Source organism: Oncorhynchus mykiss, chromosome 19 (assembly GCF_057628025.1).
Source record: "Oncorhynchus mykiss isolate SJ-2025 chromosome 19, ASM5762802v1, whole genome shotgun sequence".
Classification (NCBI taxonomy): Eukaryota; Metazoa; Chordata; class Actinopteri; order Salmoniformes; family Salmonidae; genus Oncorhynchus; species Oncorhynchus mykiss.
The window spans coordinates 13,910,642-13,924,591 of NC_143040.1; the positions used below are offsets into that span (position 1 = coordinate 13,910,642).

Sequence of the window (13,950 nt, forward strand, 5' to 3'; positions counted from 1 at the left end):
CTTCTTTTCACCACGTGTCTGTGTGGGTGGACCATTTCAGTTTGTCCCTGATGTGTACGCCGAGGAACTTAAAACGTTCCACCTTCTCCACTACTGTCCCGTCGATGTGGATAGGGGGGTGTTCCCTCTGCTGTTTCCTGATGTCCACGATCATCTCCTTTATTTTGTTGATGTTGAGTGTGAGTTTATTTTCCTGACACCACACTCCGAGGGCCCTCACCTCCTCCCCGTAGGCTGTCTCGTTGTTGTTGGTAATCAAGCCTACCTCTGTAGTGTCGTCACTGGTGGGAGTCACGTGGTGGCCAGTATTGTGTTAATATCACACTGTGGTTGACTGATAAAGAGTTCCACTTCCATAAATCACACAGACACAGGACAGTGCAGGGAGAAGACACAGGTACAGATGTACATTAGAGTTGAGCTTAGAAGTAGAAGTTACTGTATTTGACCACAAATTTGTTAAGATGTCAGAGGGAGTCTATGAAAACTCAGAACGATTTAAAGACGATGAGCCTGATGCAATGAAGAACACAGACATTGATGGCCAATTATATGCCAACGTAAATGCCTTCAAACCCAGTACAAGAGATGGAGTTGTTGCTTCAGGTAAGATTGCATGGACACACACACACACACACACACACACACACACACACACACACACACACACACCACATATAACAGGTGAGATTACCCTGTAGAACTCTAGCTTTATTTGTCTCAATCCTGGATGATACAGTAAAACACATTACCAAAGAGCTTTAATCATTTGTGATTCAGTACATGTTCAGTGGTGGAAGAGACCCTCTGGAGTTGCTGCAGTGTGTCTGGGGCTGCTGTGTGTTCTCCTACTGGCTGGGATCATAGGCCTGTCTGTCCAATGTAAGTCTACAGTATATCTATACTAAACAACAATATAAATGCAACATGCAAACATGTCTAAGATTTCACTGAGTTACAGTTCATATCAGTCAATGGAAATAAATTAATTAGGCCCTAATCTATGGATGTCACATGACTGGCAAAGGTTCAGCCGTGGGTGGGCCTTGGAGGGCATAGGTCCACCCACTTGGCAGCCAGATTCCAACCACTGGGGAACCAAGCCCAGCCAATCAGAATTAGATTTTTCCCCACAAAACGGCTTTATTACAGACAGAAATACTCCTCAGCACACCCCCACCCTCAGACGATCCAACAGGTGAAGAAGCCAGATGTGGAGGTCATGGGCTTGCGTGGTTATATCGGGGCGGCAGGGTAGCCTAGTGGTTAGAGGTTGTGAGTTCAAACCCCCGAGCTGACAAGGTACAAATCTGTCGTTCTGCCCCTGAACAGGCAGTTAACCCCAGGCCGTCATTGAAAATAAGAATGTGTTCTTAACTGACTTGCCTGGTTAAATAAAGGTAAAATAAAAAAATAAAAATACGTGGTCTGCAGTTGTGAGGCCAGTTGAACGTAGTGCCAAATTCTCTAAAACAACATAGGAGGCAGCTTATGGTAGAGAAATTAACATTAATTTATCTGGCAACGTCTCAGGTGGACATTCCTGCAGTTAGCATGCCAGATGCACGTTCCCTCAAAACTTGAGACATTTGTGGCAAAACTACACATTTTAAAGTGGCCTTTTATTGTCTCCTGCAGAAGGTGCACCTGTGTAATGATCATACTGTTTAATCAACTTCTTGATATGCCACACCTGTTAGGTGGATAGATTATTTTAGCAAAGGGTAAATGCTGAATAACAGGGATGTAAACACATTAGAGAGAAATAAGCTTTTTGTGGGAATGAAACATTTCTGGGATCTTTTAATTCATCTCATGAAACATGAGACCAACACTTTACATGTTACATTTATTTTTTGTTCACTGTTTAATTATGTAGTTCTTATAATTCAGATTTAGTAGTTCTAATGTGATCTATTTTAGTGAGCAACTTTTTCTTTTTTGTTGTTGCAGACAGCAACGTCTCAAAGAATTCATCTGCAGCAATAGACCAGCTACAGACCAGTTATAACAACCTGACTAAAGAGAGAGACCAGCTACAGACCAGTTATAACAACATGACTAAAGAGAGAGACCTGCTACAGACTGAGAGAGATGTTCTTAGCGGCAGGCTTTCCAATCTCAGTGAGTAAACCTAGAATAATAAATTATCATGAACAACACAGACCTGATCAAGAGTCTGTGTTCTTTCATTAAGTGTACAGGGTGATAAATTGAAGGAAATTAATGTTAATCGTCTTGTAGAAAAAACCTGTCCTGAAGGATGGCAGAAGTTAGAATCAAGTTGGTACTTCCTGTCTACTGAGACTAAAACCTGGGAGAAGAGCAGACAGGACTGTCTGGAGAGAGGAGCAGACCTGGTGATCATAAAGAGTGATAAGGAAAAGGTGTGTGAGTGAGTGAGTGAGTGAGTGAGTGAGTGAGTGAGTGAGTGAGTGAGTGAGTGAGTGAGTGAGTGAGTGAGTGAGTGAGTGAGTGAGTGAGTGAGTGAGTGAGTGAGTGAGTGAGTGAGTGAGAGAGAGAGAGAGAGAGAGAGAGAGAAATAGATATAGAGAGAGGGTTATATATTAACAAACACATGAATATATAGTTATCTTTCTCAACAACAGCCATTTCCCTTCAAACTCAAGAAGAGAGTTTGGATTGGTTTGACTGACTCTGATACTGAGGGGACCTGGAAATGGGTGGACGGCACCCCACTGACCACAGGGTGAGAGATGATAACTAATCTGTCAATAAGTCTCCATTCAACCTTTTTCTATGCAGGTTATTGTCATTGATAGCAGCAATCAACAAAGTTAACTTTAAGATGAAACATGTCTGTATATTATTTTGGATTGTGATGTTCTAACAGTGATGTCTGACTGTTTTTAACCCTGTAGCTACTGGTATTAGCCATGATATCTGACTGTTTTTAACCCTGTAGGTACTGGTATTAACCATGATATCTGACTGTTTTTAACCCTGTAGGTACTGGTATTTACCATGATATCTGACTGTTGTTAACCCTGTAGGTACTGGTATTAACCATGATATCTGACTGTTTTTAACCCTGTAGGTACTGGTATTAACCATGATATCTGACTGTTTTTAACCCTGTAGGTACTGTTATTAACCATGATATCTGACTATTTTTAACCCTGTAGGTACTGGTATTTACCATGATATCTGACTGTTTTAAACCCTGTAGGTACTGGTATTAACCATGATATCTGACTGTTTGTAACCCTGTAGGTACTGGTATTAACCATGATATCTGACTGTTTTTTAACTCTGTAGGTACTGGTATTAACCATGATATCTGACTGTTTTTAACCCTGTAGGTACTGGTATTAACCATGATATCTGACTGTTTTTAACCCTGTAGGTACTGGTATTAACCATGATATCTGAATGTTTGTAACCCTGTGGGTACCGGTATTAACCATGATATCTGACTGTTTGTAAACCTGTAGGTACTGGTATTAACCATGATATCTGACTGTTTTTAACTCTGTAGGTACTGTTATTAACCATGATATCTGACTGTTTTTAACCCTGTAGGTACTGGTATTAACCATGATATCTGACTGTTGTTCACCCTGTAGGTACTGGTATTAACCATGATAACTGACTGTTTTTAACCCTGTAGGTACTGGTATTAACCATGTTATCTGACTGTTATTAACCCTGTAGGTACTGGTATTAACCATGATATCTGACTGTTGTTAACCCTGTAGATACCGGTATTAACCATGACATCTGACTGTTTTTAACCCTGTAGGTTCTGGTATGATCCACAGCCTGATAATGGTGAGGAGGACTGTGTTGAGATACACACAGATCCTCTGAAGGCATGGAATTACTTGTCATGTTCTGAGAATCGTCACTGGATTTGTGGGAAAGGTGTTTAACATCACCATGACAATATACTGTAACACATACAGCAGCCTACAGTGCACAGAACTTCCTCCTCCTTCACTCTCTCTCTCTCTCTCTCTCTCTCTCTATCTCTCTCTCTCTCTCTCTCTCTCAAACCCAGACGCACACGCATGTTTTATTTGTTTGTATTAGCATATTAATAAAAGTCCAACTTATTTCCTGATTGTGACTTCCTGTGTGTCAGTAGTTATGTTTCACACATTATCAGACACAACATGAAGTTAGTACAGTAGACTCAACAGAATAAATTTAACAATGAAAATGTATAATTTTGCTGTTATAATACCAATCCACACACACACACACTCGTTTACATGTTTTTATGAGCAAATTAATACAATTCCAACTTATTTCCTGATTGAAGCTTCCTGTCTACCAATAGGCTATTTATGTTCCACAAAACATTGTGGAAGGGCGATGATGCTAATCCGAGGTAATGGCGCTAAGTACAAACCTTTGTCTGCTGCATACAAGCCAAGTCAATTTAAAAACAAATGTATTTGTTCTCTTGAGGATCTTGGACCCCATCATTCTACCTGCTCTGTTTAGAAACTCAAGGTGGAGTCGGTCTCCAGTAATGTTTGCTCTGAAATGAAGCCTAGCCAGGAAGAAGTGCCTGCAGCGGCAGCTATAGTAGACACTTCCAGCCTTGGCCCTGATCATACCAGAGATGATTTTGGATGGGTAGGAGTGAGATTTTGGGAAAACGTGGATCCCTGCTCTTTGTCCGACCCATATGTTGTGTCAAGCTGGGAACTGTCACATATGTCACATTTTCGAGAAGTGGAATTGTTTAAATTTTGTGTGCATCCAGAGGCAGAGGGTGCTCCACATTATGCAGCATATGATCGGGCCAAAGTAGAGGGATGGTGTGGTGGGTGTGTTGGTGAAAGTGCTGTATACAGGTGTAGGATGTTAATTTGATCCCCTTATTTCACAAAAACTTTTCTGCAAAGCATTTAGCATGTACAGTGGGGAGAACAAGTATTTGATACACTGCCGAGTTTGCAGGTTTTCCCACTTACAAAGCATGTAGAGGTCTGTAATTTTTATCATAGGTACACTTCAATTGTGAGAGACGGAATCTAAAACAAAAATCCAGAAAATCACAGTTTTATGATTTTTAAGTAATTAATTTGCATTTTATTACCCTCACTGAGATAACACACACTGTCACTCAGAACACACTGAGAGTAAAAACACTAGCATCAAACACCAATACAGAAAATACAAACTTTTCATCTTTACAGTTTGAACAATTTCAGTGACTTCATACAAAGTAATATTTTCTTCAAAGAAAAGAGTGACATTCTTTCACATGATTTATTAAATTTTTTAGAACATAACAATTCTTTAAGGTAAATGTAAATTAGCAGTTTGCTTCAATAGTCTGTAGTAATTTACGGAATTACAGTAATGAGAAAAAAAAGGTAGAAACTAAAAGTACATACTGTAATTCGAACCAATAATTGAGGTCCTAATCCTGCCTCTCTCTAGCATCAGGCCACAGGTTTTCTTCAACATCACATCTAATGTTTTCTCTTGCCATGCACTTGGGGAAGAACCTTCTGGAGTGCCTTATCCATCCCTGGCAGTCCTCTAGACTCGTGTCCTCACATCCGGCACGCATGACTTCCAAAAGAGACATTTGGTCATGTGGGTGGTGAACAAACACTTTCCACCTCCAAGCAGAGAAAAACTCCTCTATTGGGTTGAGGAAGGGTGAATATGCAGGCAGGTACAAAACCATAAATCTGTGATGTGCTGAAAACCAATCTGTGACAGCTGCAGAGTGGTGAAAAGCAACGTTATCGCAAACTACGACAAAAACTTGGGGGTTTCTTACTGGCTTCCCCTGTTCTGCTGGCACTAGCTGAGCATAGAGCTGTTCTAGGAAAGCTATAAGCCTTTCTGTGTTGTATGGGCCAATGAGTGGTGTGTTGAGAAGCAAACCATCATTGGCCATTGCAGCACACATGGTGATATTTCCCCCCCTTTGGCCTGGAACCTCCACAGTGGCCCTTTGACCTATAACATTCCTTCCTCTGCGCCGTGTTTTGGCAAGGTTAAATCCAGCTTCATCGATAAATACAAATGAATGTGGTCTTTCCAGTGCTTCCACCTCCATTACTCTCTGAAAAACAGTAAGTGCACAGTTTTACTGTAGAAATGCTAGTGTTTTTTTTTACTGTAAATATTTTGTATAGCTGTGTACGTAACCTCAGACGTCTTACCTGGACATATTGGTATCTTTGCTCTTTTACCCGTTCACTGTTTCTCTCGAACGGTACAGTGTGTAACTTTTTCATTATAACTTGGTGTTTCTTTAGGACTTGAGCAATAGTTGTTGTGCTGACAGAATTAACATTTTCAAATATATCATTATCAGCCAGCACTCTATCTTGAATCTCCCGCAGTTTTATTGCATTGTTGACAACAACCATGTCAACGATAGCATTTTCCTGCGCATCTGAAAATATTTTTCCTCTTCCCCCTGTTGGGGGCAGCCTTTGGGTCCTGTTGTAAAAATATATTTTACAGTCAAACTTACTGTAATATATATCTGTGTAAATATTCTATAATTGCAATACAAAATAGATTCCTGTAATGTTTTCATTTACTGTAAGGATGTAACTCTCACCTGTTTGCATGATGGAAAATTCGTATTACAGATGCCACTGTGGATCTTTGCAGATTGGGTTGCACCCTCAACCCTGCCTCTCTCAATGAGAGACCATGGTTCACGACATGGTCTATAAGTGTAGCCCGTATTTCATCTGAAATAACAGCTCTTTGTCTTCTTTGTCTTCCTCCACGCATCCGCCCTCTCCCTGCCACCCTTCTCCCTCCACGAACCCATCTTCCTTGTTCCATTTCCAAAATGAGTCTTTCTGAGCTCTACCTATATATACTGTAATATGTGTGTGTGTTCACTAACAAGTCTAAAACAAGACACCTGCTTAGCCTTTCAGCTGAAATTGCAATCAGCAATGTTTGAAAGGCACAAGGCTGAAATCTATTCCGTTTTGAATGTGTGGTTCACAGTTTTGACAGCAGTGTGTTAGCATTTGAACAAAGTGCTGTAAATCCACAGTGTTGTGCAGGTTGTGGTTAAAGTCATGGGATAAGTGTGTAGAGTTTTGAAAACTGTGTTCAAGCAATGAAAAACGAACTAGAGTTTGGTCCACATGAACTGCTGCTGTGCAGACTGTAGTTAGAGTTTTGCACATGTGACTCCAGTTGTGTCCACTGTCGTTTAGCAATCGAAAAAAACTGTAATACTCTGATTCCAATTTCTACTTCCTCTCCACAGAGAAAAAAACCTGGGCTTCCTCCATGCTTCCACCATTTTAAAGTAGTCAACGTTTTTAACTGTGTGGGTTTTCCTATGGGTTGTAGCCTCAATGGCACTACCCACATTGTCAAATATTAAGATGAGTCCTCTATCTATCTCTATGGGTCAAGGTAACGGTAATAGAAGGAAGAAACTGAGCTTGTAGAAGACAGCCAGAGATAAACACTTAATAAAGAAGGTATTATACCCAACATGAGGGACGTTTCTGACCAGCATCCCATTGACAAGCAGATTATAGACAAAACCTAAAGCTGACCCTTACCTTGACCCTAACATTCACCTAATTTGAACCAATTCAGAAATTGAACAGATCATAAATGTTTTATGATTTAATAAAATTATGTTATTGATGTTTAAAATAAAGCCTTTATCTGTATATGTCTTGTTGTACTTTATCCATGGATGAAACGTGTCCTGTGTTTTCAGGACAGATGCAGTACATAAGACCTACATAGAATGTGAATAATGACATTAAGGCTATGTCTCAAATGGCACCATATTCCCTGTATAGTGCACTACCTTTAACCAGGGTCCATCACTATGTAGGAAATAGGGTTCTATTTGGGACACAGTAAGTTTAGGGAAGTTATTGCTGGAACACCTATTATATTGTAACTGCAGTTGATTTCAGCATGCGTTGCTGTGCCAACACATTTTAGGCCATACCACTGTCTTCCTTTAATAACAGCTTCCTGTCTGTCTGTCTCAAATACAATTTTATTGGTCACATACACATGGTTAGCAGATGTTAATGTGAGTGTAGCGAAATCCTTGTGCTTCTAGTTCCGACCATGCAATAATATATAACAAGTAATCTAACAATTTCACAATTACATTTTACACACAAGTGTAAAGGAATGAATAAGAATATGTACATATAAATATATGGATGAGTGATGGCCGAACGGCATAGGCAAGTTGCAGTAGATGGTATAGAGTACAGTATATACATATGAGATGAGTAATGTAGGATATGTAAACATTATATAAAGTGGCATTATTTAAAGTGACACATACATTTCATCAAGTTTTTAATTATTAAAGTGGCTAGAGATTGAGTCAGTACGTGTGCGTTTCACCACGCTGTCTGTGTGGGTGGACCATGTCAGTTTGTCCGTGATGTGTACGCCGAGGAACTTAAAACTTTCCACCTTCTCCACTACTGTCCCGTCGATGTGGATAGGGGGGCTGCTCCCTCTGCTGTTTCCTGATGTCCACGATCATCTCCTTTATTTTGTTGATGTTGAGTGTGAGTTTATTTTCCTGACACCACACTCCGAGGGCCCTCACCTCCTCCCTGTAGGCTGTCTCGTTGTTGTTGGTAATCAAGCCTACCACTGTAGTGTCGTCACTGGTGGGAGTCACGTGGTGGCCAGTATTGTGTTAATATCACACTGTGGTTGACTGATAAAGAGTTTCACTTCCATAAATCACACAGACACAGGACAGTGCAGGGAGAAGACACAGGTACAGATGTACATTAGAGTTGAGGTTAGAAGTAGAAGTTACTGTATTTGACCACCAGTGTGTAAAGATGTCAGAGGGAGTCTATGAAAACCCAGAACCATTTAAAGACGATGAGCCTGATGCAATGAAGAACACAGACATTGATGGCCAAATATATAACAACTTAAGAGCCTTCAAGTCCAGTTCAAGAGATGGAGTTGTTGCTTCAGGTAAGATTGCACTCATGCTCTCACACACACACGCACGCACATACACACACACACACACACACACACACACACACACACACTTACACACACACACACACACACACACACACACACAATATATTAAACAAGTGTGATAACCCTGTAGTACTCTAGCTTTATTTGTCCCAATCCTGGATGATACAGTAAAACACATTACCAAAGATCTTTAATCATTTGTGATTCAGTACATGTTCAGTGGTGGAAGAGACCCTCTGGAGTTGCTGCAGTGTGTCTGGGGCTGCTGTGTGTTCTAATAATCTTTGACAGTCAGTCTTTGTTGTCAAGTTACATATAAGCACAATATCAAATGATCATATTTGATTGTTGTTCCCCCATATGGGTCCCAAAAGAGGGAAGTGAAGTGGATGTTTCCTGTCACTCAACCAGCTGTCACTCAAAATCTCCTCGACCAATCAGGTTCCTTAAGAGAGAGGGAGGCAGGTCGTCTAGCGGTTGAGATTGTTTGGCCTTAGCCTTTTGGTTACTGGCCAAAGGTTGAAATCCCGAGCCGACTACGTAAAAAATCTGTCGATATGCCCTTGAGCAAGGCACTTAACCCTAATGGCTCCTGTACATCTTTCTGGATAAGAGCGTCTGCTAAACGACTCAAATGTAAATGTAGAGGAGAGCCCCGGTGGTTACTGTTGTCATCTCATCCTCACTGGTTAAGACTACCCACCCTCAATATCCACTTAGAGCAGTTTGTAGTGTCACATCTATTGTCTGGACATTATAATGACCCATGTTTGTAGTCCTGGACCTCCTGAACATGTTGATGTATATTTGGGAGTAAACAGAGGGTCCAAATCAGCAGAAAGGTGAAAGGAAGGAGGAGTTCTGGAAACTCCCTGGAGCTTGGGGCTGTTAAATATGATATTTAATATATGTTAACAACTAGTCTTTGTTCTCCACTTCCACTCTATGATCTATATCTTCCTGGTATGATAGTGTCCTGTCCATCATCACAAATAGCAAGTCCCATTCCCTGGACAGGAGGACTGTGTTGAGATATACTCTGGACAAGATGACCATGTAGAGACATGGAATGGTTTATATTGTTCTGCAGAAAATGGTTTAACAATAAACACTACAACAATCTCTCACACGCACACATGCAAATCAAATCAAAGTTTATTTGTCACGTGCACCGAATACAACAACACCTTACAGTGAAATGCTTCCTTACAGGCTCTAACCAATAGTGCAAAAAAGGTATTAGGTGAACAATAGGTAAGTAAAGAAATAAAACAACAGTAAAAAGACAGTGGAAAATAACAGTAGTGAGGCTATATACAGTAGAGAGGCTATATACAGGCACCGATTAGTCGGGCTGATTGAGGTAGTATGTACATGTAGATATGGTTAAAGTGACTATGCATATCTGATGAACAGAGAGTAGCAGTAGCGTAAAAGAGGGGTTGGCGGGTGGTGGGTGGCGAGTGGCGGGTGGCGGGAAACAATGCTGATAGTCCGGTTAGGCAATGTACTGGAGCACTGGTTGGTCGGGCCAATTGAGGTAGTATGTAAATGAATGTATAGTTAAAGTGACTATGTATATATGATAAACAGAGAGTAGCAGCAGCATAAAAGAGGGGTTGGAGGGGGGGCACACAATGCAAATAGTCTGGATAGCCATTTGATTACCTGTTCAGGAGTCTTATGGCTTGGGGGTAAAAACTGTTGAGAAGCCTTTTTGTCCTAGACTTGGCACTCCGGTACCGCTTGCCATGCGGTAGTAGAGAGAACAGTCTATGACTGCACACAGTTGAGAGAACAGTCTATGACTAGTACACACACAATTACATACTCAACTATGCAAACTTGTTCTACGTTTTACATTAGCATAACCACAACTACCGTGCAATTTTGTTGATACTTCCGTAGAGTTAACACCTACAGCAGTGACACAGACAGAGACACACTGATGACTCAGAGACAGAGATATCACTAGAATCAGAGACTTAACGTATAGAGGGCCTGCAGTTGATCTACGACGCCACCTGGTGGCCATGTTGGAAGACCACCACATTAATTCTAGAAGCAGAGACTTAATGTATAGTAGACCTACATAGAAAGAAAGACCCAGGCATTGTTAAAGATGTCAAAGGTCATCTATACTGAACCAGATATGAACAAGAAGGTCAAGTTTGACAGAGGTGAGATGGAGGAGAGGATTGTGGATATCTACGTCAGTGCAGACACCCTGAGAGACGGTGAGACCAGCACCAAGAGAGAAGAGACAGCAGACTCTGCTCCTAATATTGGTCGAGGAGACCAGAACTCAGGTAAAACACACACACACACACTCACAAAACATAACAATATATTATGTGTGTCCACAGAGCTTGATAGCTCAGGGAAGAGACCCTCTGGAGTTGCTGCAGTGTTTCTGGGGCTGCTGTGTGTTCTCCTACTGGCTGGGATCATAGGCCTGTCTGTCTACTGTGAGTTTGTGTCCAAGTTCATTGCTTATCACCCAGTTATAAGAGGTGCTGGTTACTAAGCCAATTTACCTGGTGTTTTACCTAGTAACTCTGTTTATACTTTGTAGATAACAGAGCCATTAAAGATTCTGAAGATAAAAGGAACATCTTGTCCCAGAGTTTCTCCCTTTTTAAAATCAACACAACTTCAGAGAGAGACCAGCTACAGACCAGCTACAACAACCTGACTGAAGAGAAAGGCCATATTCAAGCCAAGCTTTTTGTGATAGGTGAGATATAAACTGTGATAAATTAGAAGTAAAATCAACAATAATTATGTATCAATGGGCTACTGGCTAAGTTTCTCAATTTGTTCATCTTTGCTCTTCAACAGAGCAGCATTGTCAGGAGGGATGGAGATACTCTGACTCCAGTTTGTACTTCCTGTCTACTGAGAAGAAAACCTGGGAGGAGAGCAGACAGGACTGTCTGGAGAGAGGAGCAGACCTGGTGATCATAAACAGCGATAAGGAACAGGTGAGAGAGAGAGAGAGAGAGAGAGAGAGAGAGAGAGAGAGAGAGAGAGAGAGAGAGAGAGAGAGAGAGAGAGAGAGAGAGAAGGAGAGACGGAGCAAATATTATTTTTCATCAGTACACTAATACGTGTGCTGTATTTTTTAAATGTATTAAAATGTACATTATCTTTATCAACAGACATTTGTCTTCAACCTCCACCTGAGAGTCTGGATTGGCCTGACTGACTCTGTTACTGAGGGGACCTGGAAGTGGGTGGACGGCACATCACTGACCACAGGGTGAGAGATTAGACCATTTTACCTTGGGATATTGTGATAAAAAACAACAATGATATGTTGCTATTAATCATGTTCATCAAAATGTGTGTTTCTGCTCATGGATGTCATTCAATGAGAACTATAGATGTATCACAGAAATCAAGTAATATTTTCAGAATAAAATGTCATTATATAAAAATAAATATCATTGTAAATGGCCCATTCTGTATAATGGTATGATCATCTTACAAAATGTGTCTTTAAAACTGTTAAAACATAGGACTATGTCTATAATTGAGGAGGATGTTTGTACCACAGTGTCTGACGGTCTGGATCTCTGTGTTGTCCAGGTACTGGGGGAAAGGACAGCCTGATAATTATGGGCAGGAGGACTGTGCTGAGATATACTTTAGAAAAGATGACCCTGTAACAACATGGAATGATGGCAAATGTGGCGCAAATAACAGCTGGATCTGTGAGAAAGTGGTGTAACAATCCCTCTCGCTCTATCTCTCTCTCATATACAGTGTATATATATTGATTGTTGGATACAGTGCTGAATGGTTAAGTGATGATTCCACCTGGTGGTTAAAGTGAAAAGTTGTATTACAGAGTTGCCTATGGGCTCTTTTTCAATGAGACCTTACTCAATTCCTCCTCACATCCTCTCTCTTCGACTCCTTCTCCAAACACATTAGAGAATTCAATCCTAGGGGAGGGACCTTGGACCTTCTCCTCTAATAGGGTTGAGAAGGAGGGGAGGAGATAGGAGGAGAAGAGACAAGAGGAGAGGAATCTAGGCTAATTGAGATAGAGCCTTAGTGTCAGAGAGAGACAGAGGAGGAAGAAGAACATTAAGAGAATGAGGAAGAGAAAAAGTGATTGTTGTGTTTAGATTTAGAGGAGAATATGTAGACATACTGTACTCTGTAAAATGCTTCTTCCTTATTTGTATTAGAAACATGTCATGTGATTTGCAGTAGGCTTATGCTTAGTAAAAAAAAAAGTGGGACCAATTATTTACCTGTGATTATCACTTTAATAATAAGAATAACAAAGTCACAGATTAATAAATAAAGGAACAATGTTCTTTAACAAGGTCGACTAGCTTCCTGATTGAATGTGATTGGATATTTTAAACAGTGTGACCTTGACACACACAGAGGGCAGAACAGTACTGAGAGGAAACACACACACAAAAAACGATGCTAATGAAAGGTGAGAATGACTCACAACCTTCACTGTACAAGAGACTACGTGTTGGTGACCAATGGCAACACCAAGCACAATGCAACAGTGGATCTGCCTGCTACACACTCATCATGGTGTCTATCTGCTGTTGTGTCTCTTCCTGGAGGTTGCTGTCTGTTCAAACCACCGGTTAAGGTGTGAAGTTCTCCCTACACATGTAACACTACGTTCTCAGACACAACAGACTGATAAACTAAAGCAGCTGTTTAACAGGATATAAAACATAATATACTGTCTGTTGTACTGTGTGCAGATACATAAAGTACCAAAGTATATTTTAAGGGGGTAATAAGAATGAGCCTTTATATGGAGCAGTCTGGGGAGATTTATGCTAATGTAGACAGGAAGAGCTGTGGACAGGATACTGTGAACGGGAGCATAAATGGTGAAACCTCAAGCTGAGGGACACTGGTTAATACACTGTAGTCATAGTGACACAGAGACATGGAAGTCTAAACCAATAGTTATTATTCTTCCAATGCCACACAAAC

General features: G+C 40.8%; 2 protein-coding genes across 3 annotated transcripts; both read left to right on the plus strand.

Moving 5' to 3' along the window:
- Nucleotides 1-354: 354 nt before the first annotated feature.
- LOC110534783 (CD209 antigen-like protein C) lies at nt 355-4,090 on the plus strand. Its single transcript, XM_090210161.1, has 6 exons — nt 355-606; nt 781-882; nt 1,954-2,124; nt 2,245-2,387; nt 2,610-2,710; nt 3,764-4,090. Exons 1-6 carry the CDS (start codon nt 465-467, stop codon nt 3,891-3,893), a joined length of 789 nt encoding a protein of 262 aa, XP_090066287.1. The 5' UTR covers nt 355-464; the 3' UTR covers nt 3,894-4,090.
- Nucleotides 4,091-8,688: 4,598 nt separating this feature from the next.
- LOC118936756 (CD209 antigen-like protein A) lies at nt 8,689-13,303 on the plus strand. 2 transcript variants are annotated; one of them, XM_090210156.1, is made up of 6 exons: nt 8,689-8,952; nt 11,334-11,435; nt 11,543-11,704; nt 11,809-11,951; nt 12,129-12,229; nt 12,559-13,303. In XM_090210156.1, exons 1-6 carry the CDS (start codon nt 8,811-8,813, stop codon nt 12,698-12,700), a joined length of 792 nt encoding a protein of 263 aa, XP_090066282.1. In that variant the 5' UTR covers nt 8,689-8,810; the 3' UTR covers nt 12,701-13,303. The 2 variants fall into 2 exon arrangements, with proteins under 2 accessions (XP_090066282.1, XP_036789844.2); XM_036933949.2 differs by lacking the exon at nt 8,689-8,952 and having other exon boundaries at nt 10,999-11,435.
- The last annotated feature ends 647 nt before the right edge of the window (nt 13,304-13,950 follow it).

What these genes read in the sequence shown, in the direction of transcription:
- LOC110534783 (XM_090210161.1), top strand. Translation starts at nt 465, where the DNA reads ATGTCAGAGGGAGTCTATGAAAACTCAGAACGATTTAAAGACGATGAG. An exon ending in AGATGGAGTTGTTGCTTCAG is followed by an intron (nt 607 to 780) that starts GTAAGATTGCAT and finishes TTTGTGATTCAG; the next exon opens with TACATGTTCAGTGGTGGAAG. An exon ending in GGCACCCCACTGACCACAGG is followed by an intron (nt 2,711 to 3,763) that starts GTGAGAGATGAT and finishes TTAACCCTGTAG; the next exon opens with GTTCTGGTATGATCCACAGC.
- LOC118936756 (XM_036933949.2), top strand. Translation starts at nt 11,090, where the DNA reads ATGTCAAAGGTCATCTATACTGAACCAGATATGAACAAGAAGGTCAAG. An exon ending in AGCCAAGCTTTTTGTGATAG is followed by an intron (nt 11,705 to 11,808) that starts GTGAGATATAAA and finishes GCTCTTCAACAG; the next exon opens with AGCAGCATTGTCAGGAGGGA. An exon ending in TAAACAGCGATAAGGAACAG is followed by an intron (nt 11,952 to 12,128) that starts GTGAGAGAGAGA and finishes CTTTATCAACAG; the next exon opens with ACATTTGTCTTCAACCTCCA.